Raw genomic sequence first — 16510 nt, forward strand, 5'->3', positions numbered from 1 at the left:
ACAACAAGCAAGGGAAAGAAGTGTGAGACCTTGGCATTTCCTCGTTCCGAAAGCCTGAATGATGCAGTCATTGGAAGAACCCATTTACTCACCGCAGAAAGACTGAGGCGGGAAGAAGCCTCTCTGGAGCTTTGTATTCCAAGCCCCTGCTCACATTAGGGACAAAATTGTGGTTGGATCAGGTTGTTCTTGCATGAAACAAACCTGCCTAAAAAGGCTACAGCAGTTTGTTCAAGCAGGCTTTTATGTATCCACTCCATTTTAGTTTGTATTAATAATTCAAGAAACCATTTTTAAATGCTGTTTTTGCAATCAATTAAATATTCCATTTTCTAAATGTCAAGTAAAAAATGCTTCATTCACTATTTCCTAACAAAATAAAATGTAAATTAAGTATTTGAATTAATGCACGTTATAACTGTGCGGTGCTTGTACAAATGTGAATAGATTAACATATCTACCAGGTTAAAAGGAGTGCCAATTTTAATGCAAAGTCTATATTTATCAGCATATTCACACAGGTCTCAGCCACTGACAGTAAACCCACCGAAATAAAGTACAAATGCAGAATGAAGATGATTTAACCTGTGAACAAAGTCAGCAATTTAGAGAATTTTGGTTTGAATCAGACCACTTCCAGGTGCCTTTGTCAGTGCAGATGGGCATCTGAGCCCTGCTCTGCATGGCTGCTACCTACAGCCCTTCCCACAGGGTGAAAGTGTCCAGCACTGGGATCTTGGAGAAGTGTTTGGAAGAGTTAGTGCTGAACAGGAAGGGGCTCTTTGCTTGTCTGCTCTGTGACAGCTCCGGGGCCTCTTGGCAGGGCTGATCCCTCTGCTGAGAGGCTCCTCAGGACTGTCCAGCTCCTCCTGTGAACAGAGTGAGTGTCCCCCTTCTCCACCCGCTCCTTTGGGTGTGTGTTTTAGGGAATGGAGGTATCACACCTGCCTTCCCTTGGTGCGCTGCACGGAATGCACAACCTGGCGTGTCTCGGGGGTCTGTCCTGAGACCACCCCAAAACCGACACAACAGAGCTGCTCATGGCCTCCTCCCCAAGCAGCCAGCTCTTTAACTTCCAACAGCACACATCCAGCTGGCTTTGGGAGCATTTTTCTATCATCTCTGCTCACATTTCAAATTATTTACGGCACGTGCTTTCCGGGGATGCTGCTTGGCAAGCCACTGGAACTCACACCTGATCTTTGCGGCCTCCATCTTTATGGGGTTTTCAGCTGGCCAGACATCCTCTCCCTGCCCCAAACCCCCCAGTTTAACACACAGGGTCTGTAAGCCATGGTCCTGGAGTTTCCAGGAGGTTTTCAGACATTGCTGCTGCTGGTGGTGCTTGTGGTGGAACATGCAGGACGGAAAATGTTGAGGAATAGCCAAAGTATTTGAGACAACAACGAGGAAGAGGAGCTCATCTGCTGAAGGGTGGTCCCTCACAAACCAGACAGGCTCTTACGAAGCTCAGGGTTGACATGCAGTTGGATAGCAACGTGGAAAACACCACTCCAGCGAGTTCTTGTCCCGCTGTTCCAGCTCCCCGTGCTGGCTCAGGCACTCCGTGGGTCTGGGGGTGACAGCTGTGTCCCCAGCTGGCACAGGAACACCAGCTGCAGGAAACTCTGCTGTGTGACAGCCCTGAAAACAAGGGTGCAAATCTGCTTCACTGCAAAAATTACATGGCTTGTAATGCATCATCGAGGGCACAGCCCTGAAGGTGCCAAGTGAGCCCTCAGAAATCAGAAAATACTGGAATTAGCATCACCCCCGCATTGCTGACAACTGTAATTGCTTGATGCAGCAGTAGGGAGTAGACTTCCCCCAGCCTGCAGCATTGATGCATCATGTACAAGGTGCTGTTCCTCCTCCCCTCCTCTTCCCTCCCCCAGAGATGACTTTGGTTTTGCAAAGACTTCAAGTGCAGGTGCCCCACAGCCAGCTGGCACACACCTCATCAAACAGCACAGCGGTGCCTCCTGCTCCCGCAGCCTCCCAACCCTGCTGGGGGCATGCCAGAGACTCACTGGCTTCTGTAGAGAGTCCACTTGTGGGCTTTGAGTTTTCTGAAGGATTCTGACAACCTGAACCAAGTCCAGGACGTGCCACAGTGCATGAGAAGTGCCGAGTAGCCAACGTGTCCTCACATCCGTACCCACCTTTCCAAGTAAACAGCAGCTCCCCACAGGCATTGCCACCGGAGCACCAGCCAAGGGGCACTCCTTTGGCAGGTGCCCCTTCTTCTGCATTCATTCTTGTTTCCTGTTCTCAGGAAGATAAATCTCTTGCTGGCACATGAAGACACAGGCAGTGTAACCAGCACCTGCCAGATATCAATAACTCTGTGTGGCATTGCCCAGACAAGTTTTGGGTGCCCCATCCCTGGCAGCGCTCAGGGCCAGGTTGGATAGAGACCTGAGCAACCTGTTCTTGTGGGAGGTGTCCCTGCCTGTGGCAAGGGGGTTGGAATGGGATGATCTTTAAGGTCCCTTCCAACCCAAACCATTCTATGATTCTATGATTCTGTGACATGACACATCAGTGTGCTTTCCTTAGTCCCACATTTCCATCAGCCAGCGAGGTCAGCACTGAACATCTCTGGGATGTTCAGCTCAGCCTTGGCTGTTCCGTTGCAGAGAAGTGACGGTGATTAAGAGAGCTAGGGAGCTGAAGGTCCTGCAATTGTCTAGAATCAGCTAATAAGAATATGTCTCAAGCTAAGTAATGGAAGACTAGGAACTGCCAAAAATATGCAATCTCCAGCAGTGTTGCCTGTTTTAATATGAGTAGCAAGAGCTAGCTGGAAAAACTCTCCTGATCATTGTTTTTTTAAAGAGCTGCAAAAACTTTCAAAATTCAGAGTGCTGTTTATAAATGGTCGGGCTTCAAGCTCCTCAGAAACGCTACTTTCCAACAAGACATCTCACAGCGAACCCCAGCTCGTCTCCTGCCAGGTCCCGCTGATAGCACACGCCTCTTTACCAGACTGCGCGGCTGAAGCAATCTGAGCTTTCACCTTGCTAGTCCGAGTGGCCACAGGGCATTCCTGTGGCAGGATGTGTGCCAGCCTGGCAGCGCAGCCGGAGCATCCGCAGCACGGCAGAGCCGCTGGAGCCTCCCAGGACCTGCGGCAGGAGCGGCTCCTGCAGCAGAATCCCGCAGCGCGGCTGCGAAACTTCGCCCGCTTTGCCCGCAGCTCCTCCTCGGCCCCGCCGGCGCCGCTCCGCAGAGCCGGGGGTGACAGGAGTGACAGGCTGTGCCAGCCTGACTTCTGCTGACGCCTGCACTTCCCGGAGCTGCTGTGCCAAGCGTTTTCCTGCCAGCTGCTCGCCCGTGCGGCTGCGGCCGTGTCTCTGTCTCTCTCCCCGTGGCCCAGAAGGTGCCCGGCTGCGCGGACACCGCACTGGCTGCGAGCCGCGGGGCGCACCCCGGGCTGCGGGGTCCGAGCCCTGCTCCGGCTGTCTGAGCATCAGGAAACGGGCAGGGGTGTGGGTCTGCCTCAAAGCCAGGCCTTGGGACTCTGGTGGTCCCTAAACCCTTTCTGCCGGCAGCAGTCTTCCTGCTTTTTCCTGGGAAGGCTTTACTGCGCACAGAGAGGTGCCCCCAGTGCCAGAAGCAGGGGAAGACCAGCTGGGGCTCCCTTGACTCCCCGGGAGTTCACAAAGTGGGAGAGATCAGGCCCGCTTCCCACCACACCCTGAAGCAAGCTGGTGCCGGGACGCTCCTGGGAAGACATGGGGTGATTCTCAAAGCCCAGATGGAACAGATGTTGCCTCCTTTCCCCCGCATAAAACAATGTGGGGTTTAAGGTACCCCACAGGTACCATTTTAGGTACCATTTACGTACCACTTTTGGGGTACCCTCAGCCTCAGGTTAGCCCGGCCAGGCCTTAGACTCTGTTGTGGGTGGTTCCCAGCCACCACCGTGTCCCCAAACAGAAGAAGCTCCCAGCTTGGCTCCCGCTCCTCCTCGTCCCCATGAGCCTGGCACGTCCCCTCTCTGCGAGCGGCCGCATCCCCCGAGCCCCGGCTGCCGCTGTGCGGTTCCGATTGCGGTGCCGCGGCCGGGAATGGTTCCACCGTTGCCAAGGGCAGAACCCGAGCGCCCGGACCTCCCGCACCTGCCCTGCGCGGTGTGTGAGTGACTCCCGCCTGGCCGCCGAGCAGCTCCATGATGCCGAAGCGTGTAGCAGACACAAAGTGGCTCCTCTGGCTACTGAGTAAGTGACCGCCCTTGCCGGGCCACCGCGGAGCCTGCGGCTGGAGCCCCCGTTCTGCTGCTGCCCCGTCCCCGTGGCTCACAAGACCAACCCACCCGGCCCCCAGGCCATGCCAGCCCCCAGCTCTGCCCGCCCGGGGCAGCTGGAGGCTCTTCCAGGGGACTTAGGGTGGGGGACAGAGGATGGCGCGGAGGCAGCAGGAGAGGGGGCCCAGCCGGAGGCAAGGAGGGGAGGGAGGAGATGGAGGGATGTCCCCCTGCACAGGGATGTGCCCTTAGCATGGTGCAACAGGGGGCAGGGGAGCCACCACCACTGTGGGTGCCTCTGCAGGCTGGGGCTTTTCAGGGGAAAAATAAAAAGCACATCAACAACCCCCTCCCCCGCAAAAAAAACCCCAAACACACACATAAAAAGGAAACAACAAAAACACAAAAAAAACACTCCCCCGCTCACCTACCCCCCCCTCCCCTGTCCAAACCAAGCTCACAATAAAATCTGACTTTTAAAGTCTTCTGGGTTTTTTGTTTCCTTTTTATTCTTTTCACCCCCGTTTCCCTGAGGCTCCCGGTTACCCCAGCACCCTGCAGGCCGGGCTGATGGAGGCAGACTTCAGGCCAGCATCTGCAGTGCTTGTCCCAGCACTCAGTGCCAGCGGGCAAGAGCCGGCCAACCTGCCAGCTGCTCATTCATCTCCACCCGCTTGTCCCGGTCGAGGACAGCCCATCCCATCCCATCCCATCCCATCCCATCCCATCCCATCCCATCCCATCCCATCCCATCCCATCCCATCCCATCCCAGCCCAGCCCATCCCATCCCATCCCATCCCAGCCCAGCCCAGCCCAGCCCAGCCCAGCCCAGCCCGGTGTGTTTGTCCCGCAGGCACGGTGCTGGCCCTGCTGGCGGGCGCGGAGGCGGCGCCGGTGCCGGCGGTGCCGGGCAGCCCGCTGTCGGACCGGGAGTACGAGCAGTTCTTCGCCAGGCTGCACCCGCCCTGGCAGGCCAACATGTTCTGCCTGCTGCGCCAGGCGTACGGCTGCCTCAGCCCCAGCGTCCTGCGCCTGGACCGGGCCGAGAACCACGGAGAAATCCCCGAAGGTAAGGGCACCGCCCGCCCCCGGGAGCACACGGACCTAGCCGGAGCAGCGTGGCTGTTTCTCGGCCCCCCAAAAAAATGCCACAAGGCTGTGGGAATGGGATGGGCTGGTTTGGGCTCTATGGCCCAAAGGACAGCTTGGAGCAGACACTGGCAGAACTAGAGCACGCCGGCCTTTGTGGCCGCTCTTGAGCGTCCCTTTCACTGCTGCACCACTTTCCTGGAGGAAAAAAAAAACCTTTTCCCAAAGGCCAGCCCTAACCTCCTAGGCAGGAAATTGCATGGGTTTTTTTCCCCCTGCTCCGTGTATTGTCTGGCAGCACCAAAAAGGGTTTGTCCTCTCCTAGGTTTCCTTCAAGCACTTGTGGGCTGCTGTGACTCCTCCTCTTCACCCAGCTGAGCAAGCACAGCTGTCCCAGCCTCTCTTTACAGGTCATGTAAAGCCAAAGGAGCCACAGGCACTTCGGTGGCCCTTCCTCTCTGCCCATCTCTGTTGGTAGGGTGGCAGGAGGAAAAAGTGGCCACAGTTTTCTCAAGCTCAGTGCAGCTCCTCATCTCCTACCAGCTCTTTCTAACTTCATCAGAGGGTTAATGCAGAATCTTGGCTCATGGGCTCTCGTAGTCTTTAAGAAAACTTGAGATGATAAGCTGCCTTTTTAAGTGTTTAACATTTCAGGAGCCAAGAAACATCCCAGTTCAGAAAGCACCATAGCAACAGCACCCTTCAGATCTCTGCAGTCATATTTTCCCTGCACCCCTGCATCAGAGACTTTAAGTGGTATAATTATATCTGTGCAGCTGAAAAACTTGGGACTACTTCTGTTGTATTTTTCTTCAGTGGAAAAAAAAATAGGAGCAATTTTCTCATAAAAAAATATGTCTTTATATTTAGATATGAACGTCAATGAGCTGAATGATCAGCCAACTGTGCTTATTTGGACTGCAGCTCGAGGGCAACTATTTCTTGCTGGTTTCTGCAGCTGTGTTGGGGGAATGAGTCCCACCCCACACCACCAGACCCAGGGATGGGTCCTGTGCTCCTCGCTCACTTTTGGGCACCTGCAATCCACTATGCCCTGGTGCTTTGTGCACCCAGGGTCTGTCCCTGGTTCCTCTCCTCGTGGTGCCCAGTTCCCCAGCACTGCTCTTTGTCATGTCCAGCCACACTCCCACTGCTGCTACCTTCAGAGACTCAGTTTTCAAGAACAGAAGCATCTGGAAATGCCAGAAGATGGGACAGTTTTGCAGGTTGCCCTCTTTACCTTCTTTTCTCCCGTCCCTCAGCCTCACACACCTATCCAGCAGCATTTATTCCCTTTTGTGTTACCTTTTTTCCCAGTTTGAGGGCTATTTTGGCACGCTTCAGCCAGGCTGAGAGGTGGGAGAGATGTGGCAGAGTGTGTGCCCTCTCATGTTTAGCCTCTGCTGTCCTCACAGAGCTGTGGCAGTGCTGTCTACACCCAGATATCCACGAGCATTAACTGTGCCCATTCAGGTGTGCTGCTGAGGGAGGCAGTCACCTTGTGCTTTAAACAAAGCACAGCGGGAGGATCTGCTCCCTACAACACCTTGTGCTTTAAACAAGGCATGGGGTCAACCTAAACAAGGTTCTGGAGTTTCCCCTGCAAGCTGGGCGTTTTTCTGGGCTGGGATCCTGGTGTGTATCTGAAATTCTGCTTTTGATGGTGCAGCTGTTTGCTCAGCACAAGAAGGGAGCACAGGGTAAAGGATGGTGCACGAGCAGAGTCACAGGGCAATTTCACTGCTAATGCCCTCCCTCTCAGCCAGCACTACCCCTTTGCCAGCCAGGCCATGCACTCTAGAGCAGAGGGAGCACAAAAGTACCCAATTCTTCAGGGTTTCCTGCTCTCCTGCACACCTTTGGCTTTCCTGCAATCACTGCAAGAGCTGCAGTTCTGGAGTCAGTGTGCTGGCAGTGCTGGTCAAGACTGCAGTTTATGTGTGTACAGGCACAGGCTTTGCCAGTAACATCCTGGCCCTGTGGACTCTCCTCCATCCCCTGCAAGGCTGGAATCAATGTCAAATTATATTGCCCTGAAGAATTTATCTCCTCTGGAGCCATCTGCCTGGAGAAGCTGTCACAGCCCCATCCCTGGCCCAACAAGACCAGGCTGGATGGGTCTTTGAACAACCTGGTCCTGTGGAAGGGGTCCCTGCCCATGGCAGAGGACTTGGAACTTGATGGTTGAAAGGGACTCTTCCAAACCAAACCATTCTCTGATTCTCTGGTGCTCCCAGGCCCAGTCTGGTCATCTTTTTAACCCGTTATATCACTACTTGCCTTTTTTCTCTTTTTAAAACCCAGCAAGGATTAATAACAGAAGCATCAGATGATGGAAACAGGAAGTTTGTGTCTCTGTCATAGGAAAGATAACTGTGTGAAAAAGGGCAGATGGAGAAAGGGGAAACCCTCAGGGGGCTGGAGGGAGAAGGGATGTGGTGCCTGGAATGGGAGCTCTAACAGCCCAGGGCTGTGATCTCCACCTCGGGCCATACAGCTTGGACTTTCCCTGCATCCACGAGCTGCCACGTGAGAGGGTCCCCATCTCTTGGTGTGCCCAGGCCTGCCTCCATCCCACATCTCTGTCTCTAGGGCCAGTCTGCTCTCAATTTCCAGAGGTGGTGGAGTTCCAGACCTTCTGCCAGTTCGCCCAGTACCGCTGCCTCAAACAGAAGTTCTTCATCAAGGTAAGGAGCAGGCTGTGGGCCGGGTGGGGGGAGTATCTCCTGGGAAATGGAAGGGTGAGGAAGAAGGGAAGATAACAGGGCAAGAGTCGTGTTTCTCCCTCTCCCCTCCACGCAGCGAATCCCATGTGCGAGCAAATCTCTAGCAAGCCCCTCCCCGATGAAGCCATCCAGCACCACGAACCCCTCGGTAGAGGGCAGAACCTCCCCTGTCACACAAGGTATGGCTGCCCCGAGCTGTGCTGGGCACCCCTGCTCACCTGCTGGGCTCCTGTAGCTGCTCGGCACCCCTGCAGCTTTCTGTCTGGCCTCCAAAAGCCGCCCTGGGCCGCTCCATCCTTCTGTGTCACCGCTCAGGAGCAGGCTGTTCTGTCCCCTGCTGATGCCCTGCTGCAAGACAGAGTGGCAGACCTTCTCAGGTTCTCTCCTGCACTGTTAGCTCAGGAACCGTGGCCGACGACGTCCCCCACAGCCACGCCAAAGGTGCCCACGCCCTGGCAGAAGAACGGGACTACGCACCCAACAAATCTCTGGGCTGCCACCTCACCTTCCAGGACGGAATCCCCTGACGAACAAAACCTGAGAAAAAGCATCTGGCAGCTGATCCATTCTGCCCTCTCCTTGGATGCAACCTTGGACACCAAAGCCTCCTCTCAGAACTCCACCAGCTTGGGCGCAGGACGCACATCAGAGCAGCAAACTCCCCCCCGAGGCAGGTGAGGGGCAGTCTGCCCTTTCTGGGTACCACACACCCCCCGTGCAGGGCTGTGCACACCAGACAGCGGCCCCAGGGCATCCATGTCCCTGCTCGGAGCAGCTGGTGAGTGTGGGCAAGTGTTCTGGAGCAAGCTGTCCCATCCAGAGCAGGAATGTTCCTGGGGAGCCCCCAGGCACCTGCTCCAGCACAAAGTGAGCAGGGAGAGGGTGATCCAGCAGTGCTAGTGCCTGAAAATGGCACTGTCCTTGCATCCTGAGCAAAGTGAGTTTAGTCTGGGCCTGAGCTGCAGGCAGGGCTTTGTGCTGTGCCTTGTTTCCCCACGCTGACCATCTGCACTATGCAATCACCTCTGCACTCGCCCTCCCCCAAACACGTGTCCCAGGAGTCTGGGTGATGTGCGGAAACAGTGTCCTTGCAAACACAGGTCCTTGGGATGCCTCTCGCTGTGCTCCTCGCCTCTTGGTGTGCAAAATGAGCAGATGTTTCTTAAAGCAGCCTGACCTGAGGAGCCCTCCCAGGAGTGCCCTGTCCTCACCCAAGGGGGCTACAGCAGCCCTGGGCTAGGAAACAGCCGGGAGCACAAAGCTGTGCAGGGCCACGACTTCTCCTGGAGCACATGCACCTCTGTGCACTCTGGATGTGTGCACAGCTCTTCCTGGTGCTTCTGGTTCCCCATTCTGGTTTGGAGGCAGCACCACAGCAGTTCAGCACGGGGCCCTGCACCAGGCCAGCTTGTCACAGGTGCAGCCCTTTCACAGACCCTTCTCAGCTCCTCTGGCCTATGGATGCGTGAGGAGCTCATGGAGCACATTGAGCTCTTCTCAGCTGGTCTGCCAGGATCTGTTTGCCTCTGTCCTCAGGTACCTGGGGCTGGTGACAAAGACCTGCAAAAGGATACTATGCTTTCACTCAAATTCGCTTTTGTATCCGTTGGTACCTTGTGGCTGAGGACCATTTGCTTTGACTGGCATGCAAATATTATTTTGCTTACCAAGAGGGGAAAAAAAAAAAGTGTCTAGATGTGGTTTTCATGGAGGAGTCATTTTGGTTTCATGCTCTTGCAGGCCAGTGATGTTCCTGTAAGCGCACAGATTTCGTGCCTTGTTGCACATCTGTGGTTTCTCTTGAGCACGCTGCACGCCCCTGCCTCAGCCCAGCCAGAGATTTACTTCTGCATGTAAAGATGAACTGCATCGTGTTGTTAAAGCCATAACTGTCTTCTTGCAAGCCTCTAACATGTGTCATCCTCCTTCCTAATATGATAGGAGGCTTTCACAGCCTGGAGAAAGTTTTCCTGGTGTATGTGCTCTCAGGCAAAATGGTGTTTCATTGAGGATTTCGTTCTCCCTGCCTCTGAAACTGAGCCTTGCTGTGATTGAGCTCTGTTGGGATTACTGGGGGACTGCTGTGATGGCAGATGACACTTGCTGTTCTGCTGCAGAGTTTCTCAAAGCCACTAATGCTGACTGTGTGTCTGTGACTGGCAGCCGAGCCCCATCAATCATGCTAAGCAAGGCTTAAACCCCCACTGAAGGATAAAAAGGCGAGATAGACTGCGCCTGTCGGCTTTGCAGCTCGCCACAGCCCGCCTCCTCTCGCAGGGACTTCAAAGCATGACCTAAAAAAGGGGCAGAATGCCTGGAGGCACTTCCATTCCAGCAAGAGGAGCAGTGCGGGGTGGGACTGGTCCGTTGTGCACAGGTGCCATTAAGCGTCTGGTTTAACACAAGGTGGGCAGGCTGTGATGGGCACAGATCCCACAGATCCCAGAGCTGCGTGTCTTCCCTAGGGTCTTATGCCCAGCAGGACATCCATCCTTCTTATTCATCCCCCGTGGCTTGTGGCAGCTGCTCTGGCGGCTATTGCAGTTTTCATAGCGCCTGATGAGGCCAGCTGTGATCTCTAGAGGGAGACAGGGCAGGGGTAGTACACAAGAAGAATCTGCAGCACTTTCCTGTGGTCTTTCTGGTAGCGGTGAATCATTCATTGGGCAGGAAGGGGAAATGAAAATTATTGCACCTATTCACTATTTTTAATCCTTATAGTGCTTTCTGCTTTATTTCCTAGTATGTCCTCTCCTCAGAGTTACCTCTAAACCATGATTCAGTCTTGCAATAAGCTAAAGAGAGCTCTGCAGCCCTTACCTTGTAAAGCCCATGCAACTCTCATTTTCTGCAGCAACTTTCAGTGTCCTTCGATACCCGCCCATGTTCCAGCTCTGGATGCACTACCCAATGATGGGATTCAGCATTTGGATACATGGAGAGACATCAGCCTCCCTTCCCTGCTTTTCTGTTTGCAGGAAGAATTGCACTTGCCCTTTTTCCCAGAGCTTCCCAGTGTTGTCATTTGTCAGCTACAACCCCTGCACCCCTTTCAGCACCACAGCTGTCCTGGACCCAGATCTTATTCTGTTGGTATTCACAGGTGGATGCTCACCTGTGGTTCACATCAGCCCAGCCTCCCCAGCAAGGCTGCTCCAATCCCTCTCAGAATCACAGAACTCTTAGGGTTGGAGATCATTCTGTCCAATCCCCTGCCAAGGAAGGGTCACCTGGAGCAGGTGACAGAGGAACATGTCTAGGTGGGTTTTGATTGTCTGGAGAGGGAGACTCCATCACCTCCCTGGACAGCCTGTCCCAGTGCTCTGCGACCCTCAATGTAAAGTTCTTCCCGATGTTGAGGTGGAACTCTTTGTGTTTTAGTTTACGGCCACTGCTTCTCATCCTGGGACCAGGAACCACTGAAGAGAGTCTGGCACCATCCTCTTGACATCCACACTTGAGATACTTATGTGCAGTGAGAGATACACACACTCCTGGTGACTCCCCCTCCTCCTCCTCCTGCTTTACCCCTCCAAACAGTCCTTGTGGTGCTTATCTACTTCAACCCCAGAGGCTTTCATTTTAAGGCCAGACCCTTCATTAAAAATACCATCCCCAGGAAAAAAAACTCTCTTTGAATTATCATCACCCATAACCAGCCCTGGCATGCAGTCAAAGATCTTTTTTCTCTTTCTGAAGCTGTTAAGAGTGGCTTTTTCATAACCGGTTTTAGTTTCCTGCAGCAACCCCCCTAAATCAGAATTTACCAGGTGCTGGAAAGCTGCTGTTTGCTCCTTATCTTCTTTTCTGCTCGCCTCAGGTGCTTCCTGCACCTCAGCCAGCCAGTATCAGGAAGGCTCAGCAGCCAAAAGCTAATGGCCCAAATCCTTGTCATTACGCGGCGAGAGAGGCGGATGCTGCTCACCAGCACTCTTCAGAGATACCACTGAAGCAGGCTCTGTGTGTCCTTCCACATCCTGAGATGCTGAAGTATGATAAGCTGTTACCTGAAGTTTTCTCTTTTGCCTTGTATCAGCTACTGATCTCGGCCCATAGATTCTTTTTAATCCTGGTTTGGTTTTTTTCCACATTCCCTTTGGATCTTTGCCTCACAGTACCTGTTAGGCTTTTTCCAGGGCAGTGCTTAGGACAATAACATGCAGAGGTGCTAATCTGGGGAGGGATTTGCATTAGGATCTCTCTTTAGATAGAGCCATCCCTTTCCCTGAAGCATGGTGAAACCTCTGTGCATCCACAAGCAGCTCAGCAACGTGTCAGCGAGTGGAGAGAACCAGCAGCAGTGCTGTTATACTCACGCAGAGGTGGTAAATCGGCTCATAAATTTGCAACTGTGAGGCCAGAAAACCTCACAGCAGAGATGGAGATCAGAGATAGAGACGGAAAAGGATGTGACAGAGAGCACAGCAGAATTTCTTGGTAAACTTAGGCAATGTGGCACAACTCAGTTTTCTGTGAAGCTCATCACTTTTAGCATTCAGGTCTAGGAATTGCCCTGACCTCCCTGCTCAGCACAGGACATGAAGTCATGTTCGGTGAGCCCCAAAGAAAACAACAGTGCTGTGTGGTTGAGCCACAGGCTCCTCTCCTAATAGAAGTTTGGGATATCTTTTTGAAGTCTCTGAGCTGTGGAGGAAGCCTCCATCAGCTGCTCCCATGCTAAACACCCTTGTGTCAGGAAGATATAGTTTGCTTCTGGTTTGAATGGATCATGCCCCAAATTCCAGTCACCAGAAGTCATTACTCTTCCACCTGCTGACAAGGAGAGCTTTCCAGCTGAAGCCCCACTTGGTAGAAAGGCTGACTGACTTACTGAGTGGGAACCCACTGGTGTCTTTGCTCAGCTGAGGGATGCTTTCCTACCTTCTACCTCTAGGTGAAAGTTTTCCAGGCCTTAGGAAATCTCATCTTCATGACCTTCCTTCACGTTCTCTACCTCTTCTTAATATTTTTTTTAATGCTAATCTCCAAGAAGTTTCAAATATTCTCAGGAAAACTTGTCCATACATGTTAGCCCGTGCATGCATTTTAAGAGCATTTTAACATAAGCAGCTGCTGCTCTTCTTTACTCTCTGTCAGATCAAAGTTTGTTTACTTATCACTGGGTTTGTCTTCAGACACAAGAGGCAAATATCTAATGAGCATGTTTACCTCTTCTGCATCATTGATCATGATTGAAACCAACCATCCCTGTCTGCTAACAGTTCTGTATCATGTTTACAAATTCCATTGTTCCTAAGAGATGCCAAATATTCTCATTGCTCTGATCCCATTGTCCTTAAATTTTCTACTTTTAGCAACCCATGTCAGTTTGGATGAACAGTAAATTAATGGTTAACAAGTTTTCCCCCGTTTCTGTCAAATACTTGGGAGGGAGGCTTAATATGTGACATCCTCCAGACCCAAACGGGGCTGCCCAACATTCAGCACTCAGCAGACATCTAACAAACATCTCCTCACTGTGCACTCAGATGGATGAAATTAGGCAGCAGCTGCTGCAGGGGCCCTGGGAAAGGTCTTTGAGCTGTGCTCCTCATCCAGTCCCTCTCACATGCCCCCAAATGCACAGCAATCCCCCTGCAGCCTCTGTGTCACACAGGCATGTGCAGACCCTGCAGAGAGCCCCATTCCTCTGTGCAGCTAAGCCAAGAGCCCAAGGTTTCTCTGGGAAGGGATTTTTTACTTTGTTTGGGGGTTGTTTTCCGTTTCTAACTAAAGATGCATGTCTTCAGTTTGTGGCAAGGAATGACTCCCTCCTTCCCTTTCTCTGTCAGCCTTCTCGCCCTGCAGAACGATGAGGCAGTGCTGGTCCTGTGCTACGCAGTGCTGGAGGGAAATTGCCTCTCATCGATGCTCACCATGGCCTGGAAGGAGATGGAAAAAAGAGTCCTTGGGTTCGGAGACTCGGTAAAGACACCAGTGTCCACCTCTGGCCCCACTCTGTACAGGCAACCTCCTGAGAGAAGCTGACCTGGCTGACCAGGGAGGCAGGCTCCAAGCCAGGAATACAGGAACTCCTCAGCCTCCTCTTTGGGGAGGTTCTCAGTCTCCTTTTTCCCCCTGACTCCCCGCTGGATCCACCCCAGGTGTGTGACAACCTTGGGCGGCGCCACGTGGACCTGTGCCCCGACTGCGCTTTCTGCTCGCTGAAGAGGGAGCAGTGCCAGAACATCGAGACCCTGAACCGCGTTCACTGCGACTCGGGCAGCTTCTCCACCTACATCAACCCCGAGATCTCCGCCCAGCACGGGCACATAGAGGACAAGGTACCGAGCAAGCTCTGCATCCTGCTGCTCTCTCAGGAGGAGCCTGGACTGGGAGCTGGGGAAGGGGAGGAAGGAGCACGGCTCACTTTATCCCCCTCCTTTGCAGACCATGTCCTCACAGACCCTGGATGACTACAATACGAACTTTTTGAGAGGGATGAGGATGGAGTACTGGTGCAGCCGGATGGCCATCTATGGCTGTAAGGACCCTGCTGTGACCCTCTGGCTGAAGGCAGAATATGAAACCTTCCCAGATGTGGATAGCTCAGGAAAGGTGGGTGACCATCAGTAGATGTTCCCATCCCTCCTTCTCCTCTTCTTTTTCTGACCTTCATTCCCTTGTCACCAGATCTGTGACTCCAGCGGGGTTCAGCATCCCAACTACTGCATGTTCAAGAGCTACCAGTGCCTCCTGAAGAGCATCTACAACGAGAGGGTGAGATGCAGCTATGCTGCCTTTTGCACAGCCTGCTCTTCCATGGCTGGCCCCTCCACAGCCTGCCCCAAGCCCCTGCTGGACTCACTGGCCCACCGCTTTTCCTTCTAGGAGGACAGAATTGGGTGTATTTGGAGGAGGTGGTGAGACAAACAGTGGCCCCAGCACAACTGGGGTGTCATTGCTGGGTGGGAATTGCATGCACGATGTGAAGGATGATATCCCTGTATATCCCTGAAGGGCAGGATCTCCCCCATCTGCTAAGCAGTAGCAAAACCCCAAATCAGCAGAGCAAGACAGAGGACTGGCCTGTATCCCAGCAAACACACAGTTCAGCTGTCAGTTCAGCTGGTCCACCCCTCTTCCCCCTGGTGCCCCCATCATCCCAGCCTCCTGGTGCCATCCACCGTGGAGGTCTCTTTCCTTGGGGAAGGATGAGCAGTGGCAGCACCCCTGTGAACCTAGGCACCTCATCCCAGCCTCCAGGTGCCATCCACCGTGGAGGTCTCTTTCCTTGGGGAAGGATAGGCAGTGGCAGCACCCCTGTGAACCCAGGCTCTCCTTGCAGGTGGTTCGTGTGAAATGCAGCCGTAACATGGCCTACCGGGTGCTGAGTGCGAGGGAGGGAGACAAGGAGGTGCAGCTGTGGCAAGACAGGTTCCAGATCCTCTCCAGGAAGCAATCAGAAAAATGATTAAAGTTTGTAAAGACCTTCAAGGTAGTCAAGGCCTTTGACCAAATACCACCATGCCCTCTAAACCATATCACAAAGCGCCACAACCACTTGTTTTTTGAACACTGCCAGGGGTGGTGATTCCACCACTTCCCTGGGGAGCCTGTTCCAATGCCTGATCACCTTTTCAGTGAAGAAATTTTTTTCCTAATATCTGCCTGAACCTCCTCTGGCACAGCTTGGAGCCATTTCCTCTTGTCCTGTCGCTGGTTGCCTAGGAGAAGAGACCAACTCCCATTTGGCTGCAGCCTCATTTCAGGGTGTTGTAGAGGGTGATCAGGGCTCCCCTGAGCCTCCTTTTCTCCAGGCTAAACAACCTCAGCTCCTTTTGCCACTCCAGACCCTTCACAGGCTTTGTTGGCCTTCTCTGGACACAGTCCAGCACCTTAGTGTCTTTCTGGCAGTGAAGAGCCCAGAACTGGACACGGCGCTCGAGGTGTGGCCTCACCAGTGCAGAATACAAGAGGACAATCACTGCCCTGCTCCTGCTGGCCACGCTATTGCTGATGCAGGCCAGGTGCCATTGGCCTTCTCAGCCACCTGGGCACAGCTGGCTCATGTTCAGCTGCTGTCACCAGCACCCCCAGGTCTTTTTCCTCTGGGCAGCTTCCCAGACACTCTGCCCCAGCCTGTGCTGCTGCCTGGGGTTGTTCTGACTGACAAGCAGGACCTGGCACTTGGCCTTATTGAACCTCACACTGTTGGCTCAGCCCATCAATCCAGCCTGTCCAGACCCTCTGCAGAGCCTTCCTGCCCTCCAGCACACCAACACTCCCACCCTGGTGTCATCCAGGAACTGAGCCTCGATCCCCTCATCCAGACCACTGATAAAGTTTTTACACAGGACTGGCCCAGTACTGAGCCCTGGGGAACCCCACTGGTGACCAGCTGGATGTAAATCCACCCAGCACCACGCTCTGGGCCCGGCCACACAGCCAGTTTTTAGCCCAGCAAAGAATGCACCTGCTCAGGCTGTGGGCTGCCAGCTTCTC

At 53.5% G+C, this 16510-nt stretch overlaps 1 protein-coding gene across 1 annotated transcript; it reads left to right on the plus strand.

The window, feature by feature from the left end:
* Nucleotides 1-3981: 3981 nt before the first annotated feature.
* ACRBP (acrosin binding protein) lies at nt 3982-15479 on the plus strand (the record flags this gene model as incomplete). The annotated part of the gene is made up of 11 exons (XM_084201051.1): nt 3982-4223; nt 4801-4931; nt 5104-5319; nt 7932-8026; nt 8142-8244; nt 8463-8739; nt 13858-13990; nt 14170-14349; nt 14456-14623; nt 14699-14785; nt 15354-15479. 11 exons carry the CDS (start codon nt 3982-3984, stop codon nt 15477-15479), a joined length of 1758 nt encoding a protein of 585 aa, XP_084057177.1.
* Nucleotides 15480-16510: the final 1031 nt, after the last annotated feature.

This window comes from Fringilla coelebs (assembly GCF_963513975.1).
Source record: "Fringilla coelebs genome assembly, chromosome: 2".
NCBI classification, from domain to species: domain Eukaryota; kingdom Metazoa; phylum Chordata; class Aves; order Passeriformes; family Fringillidae; genus Fringilla; species Fringilla coelebs.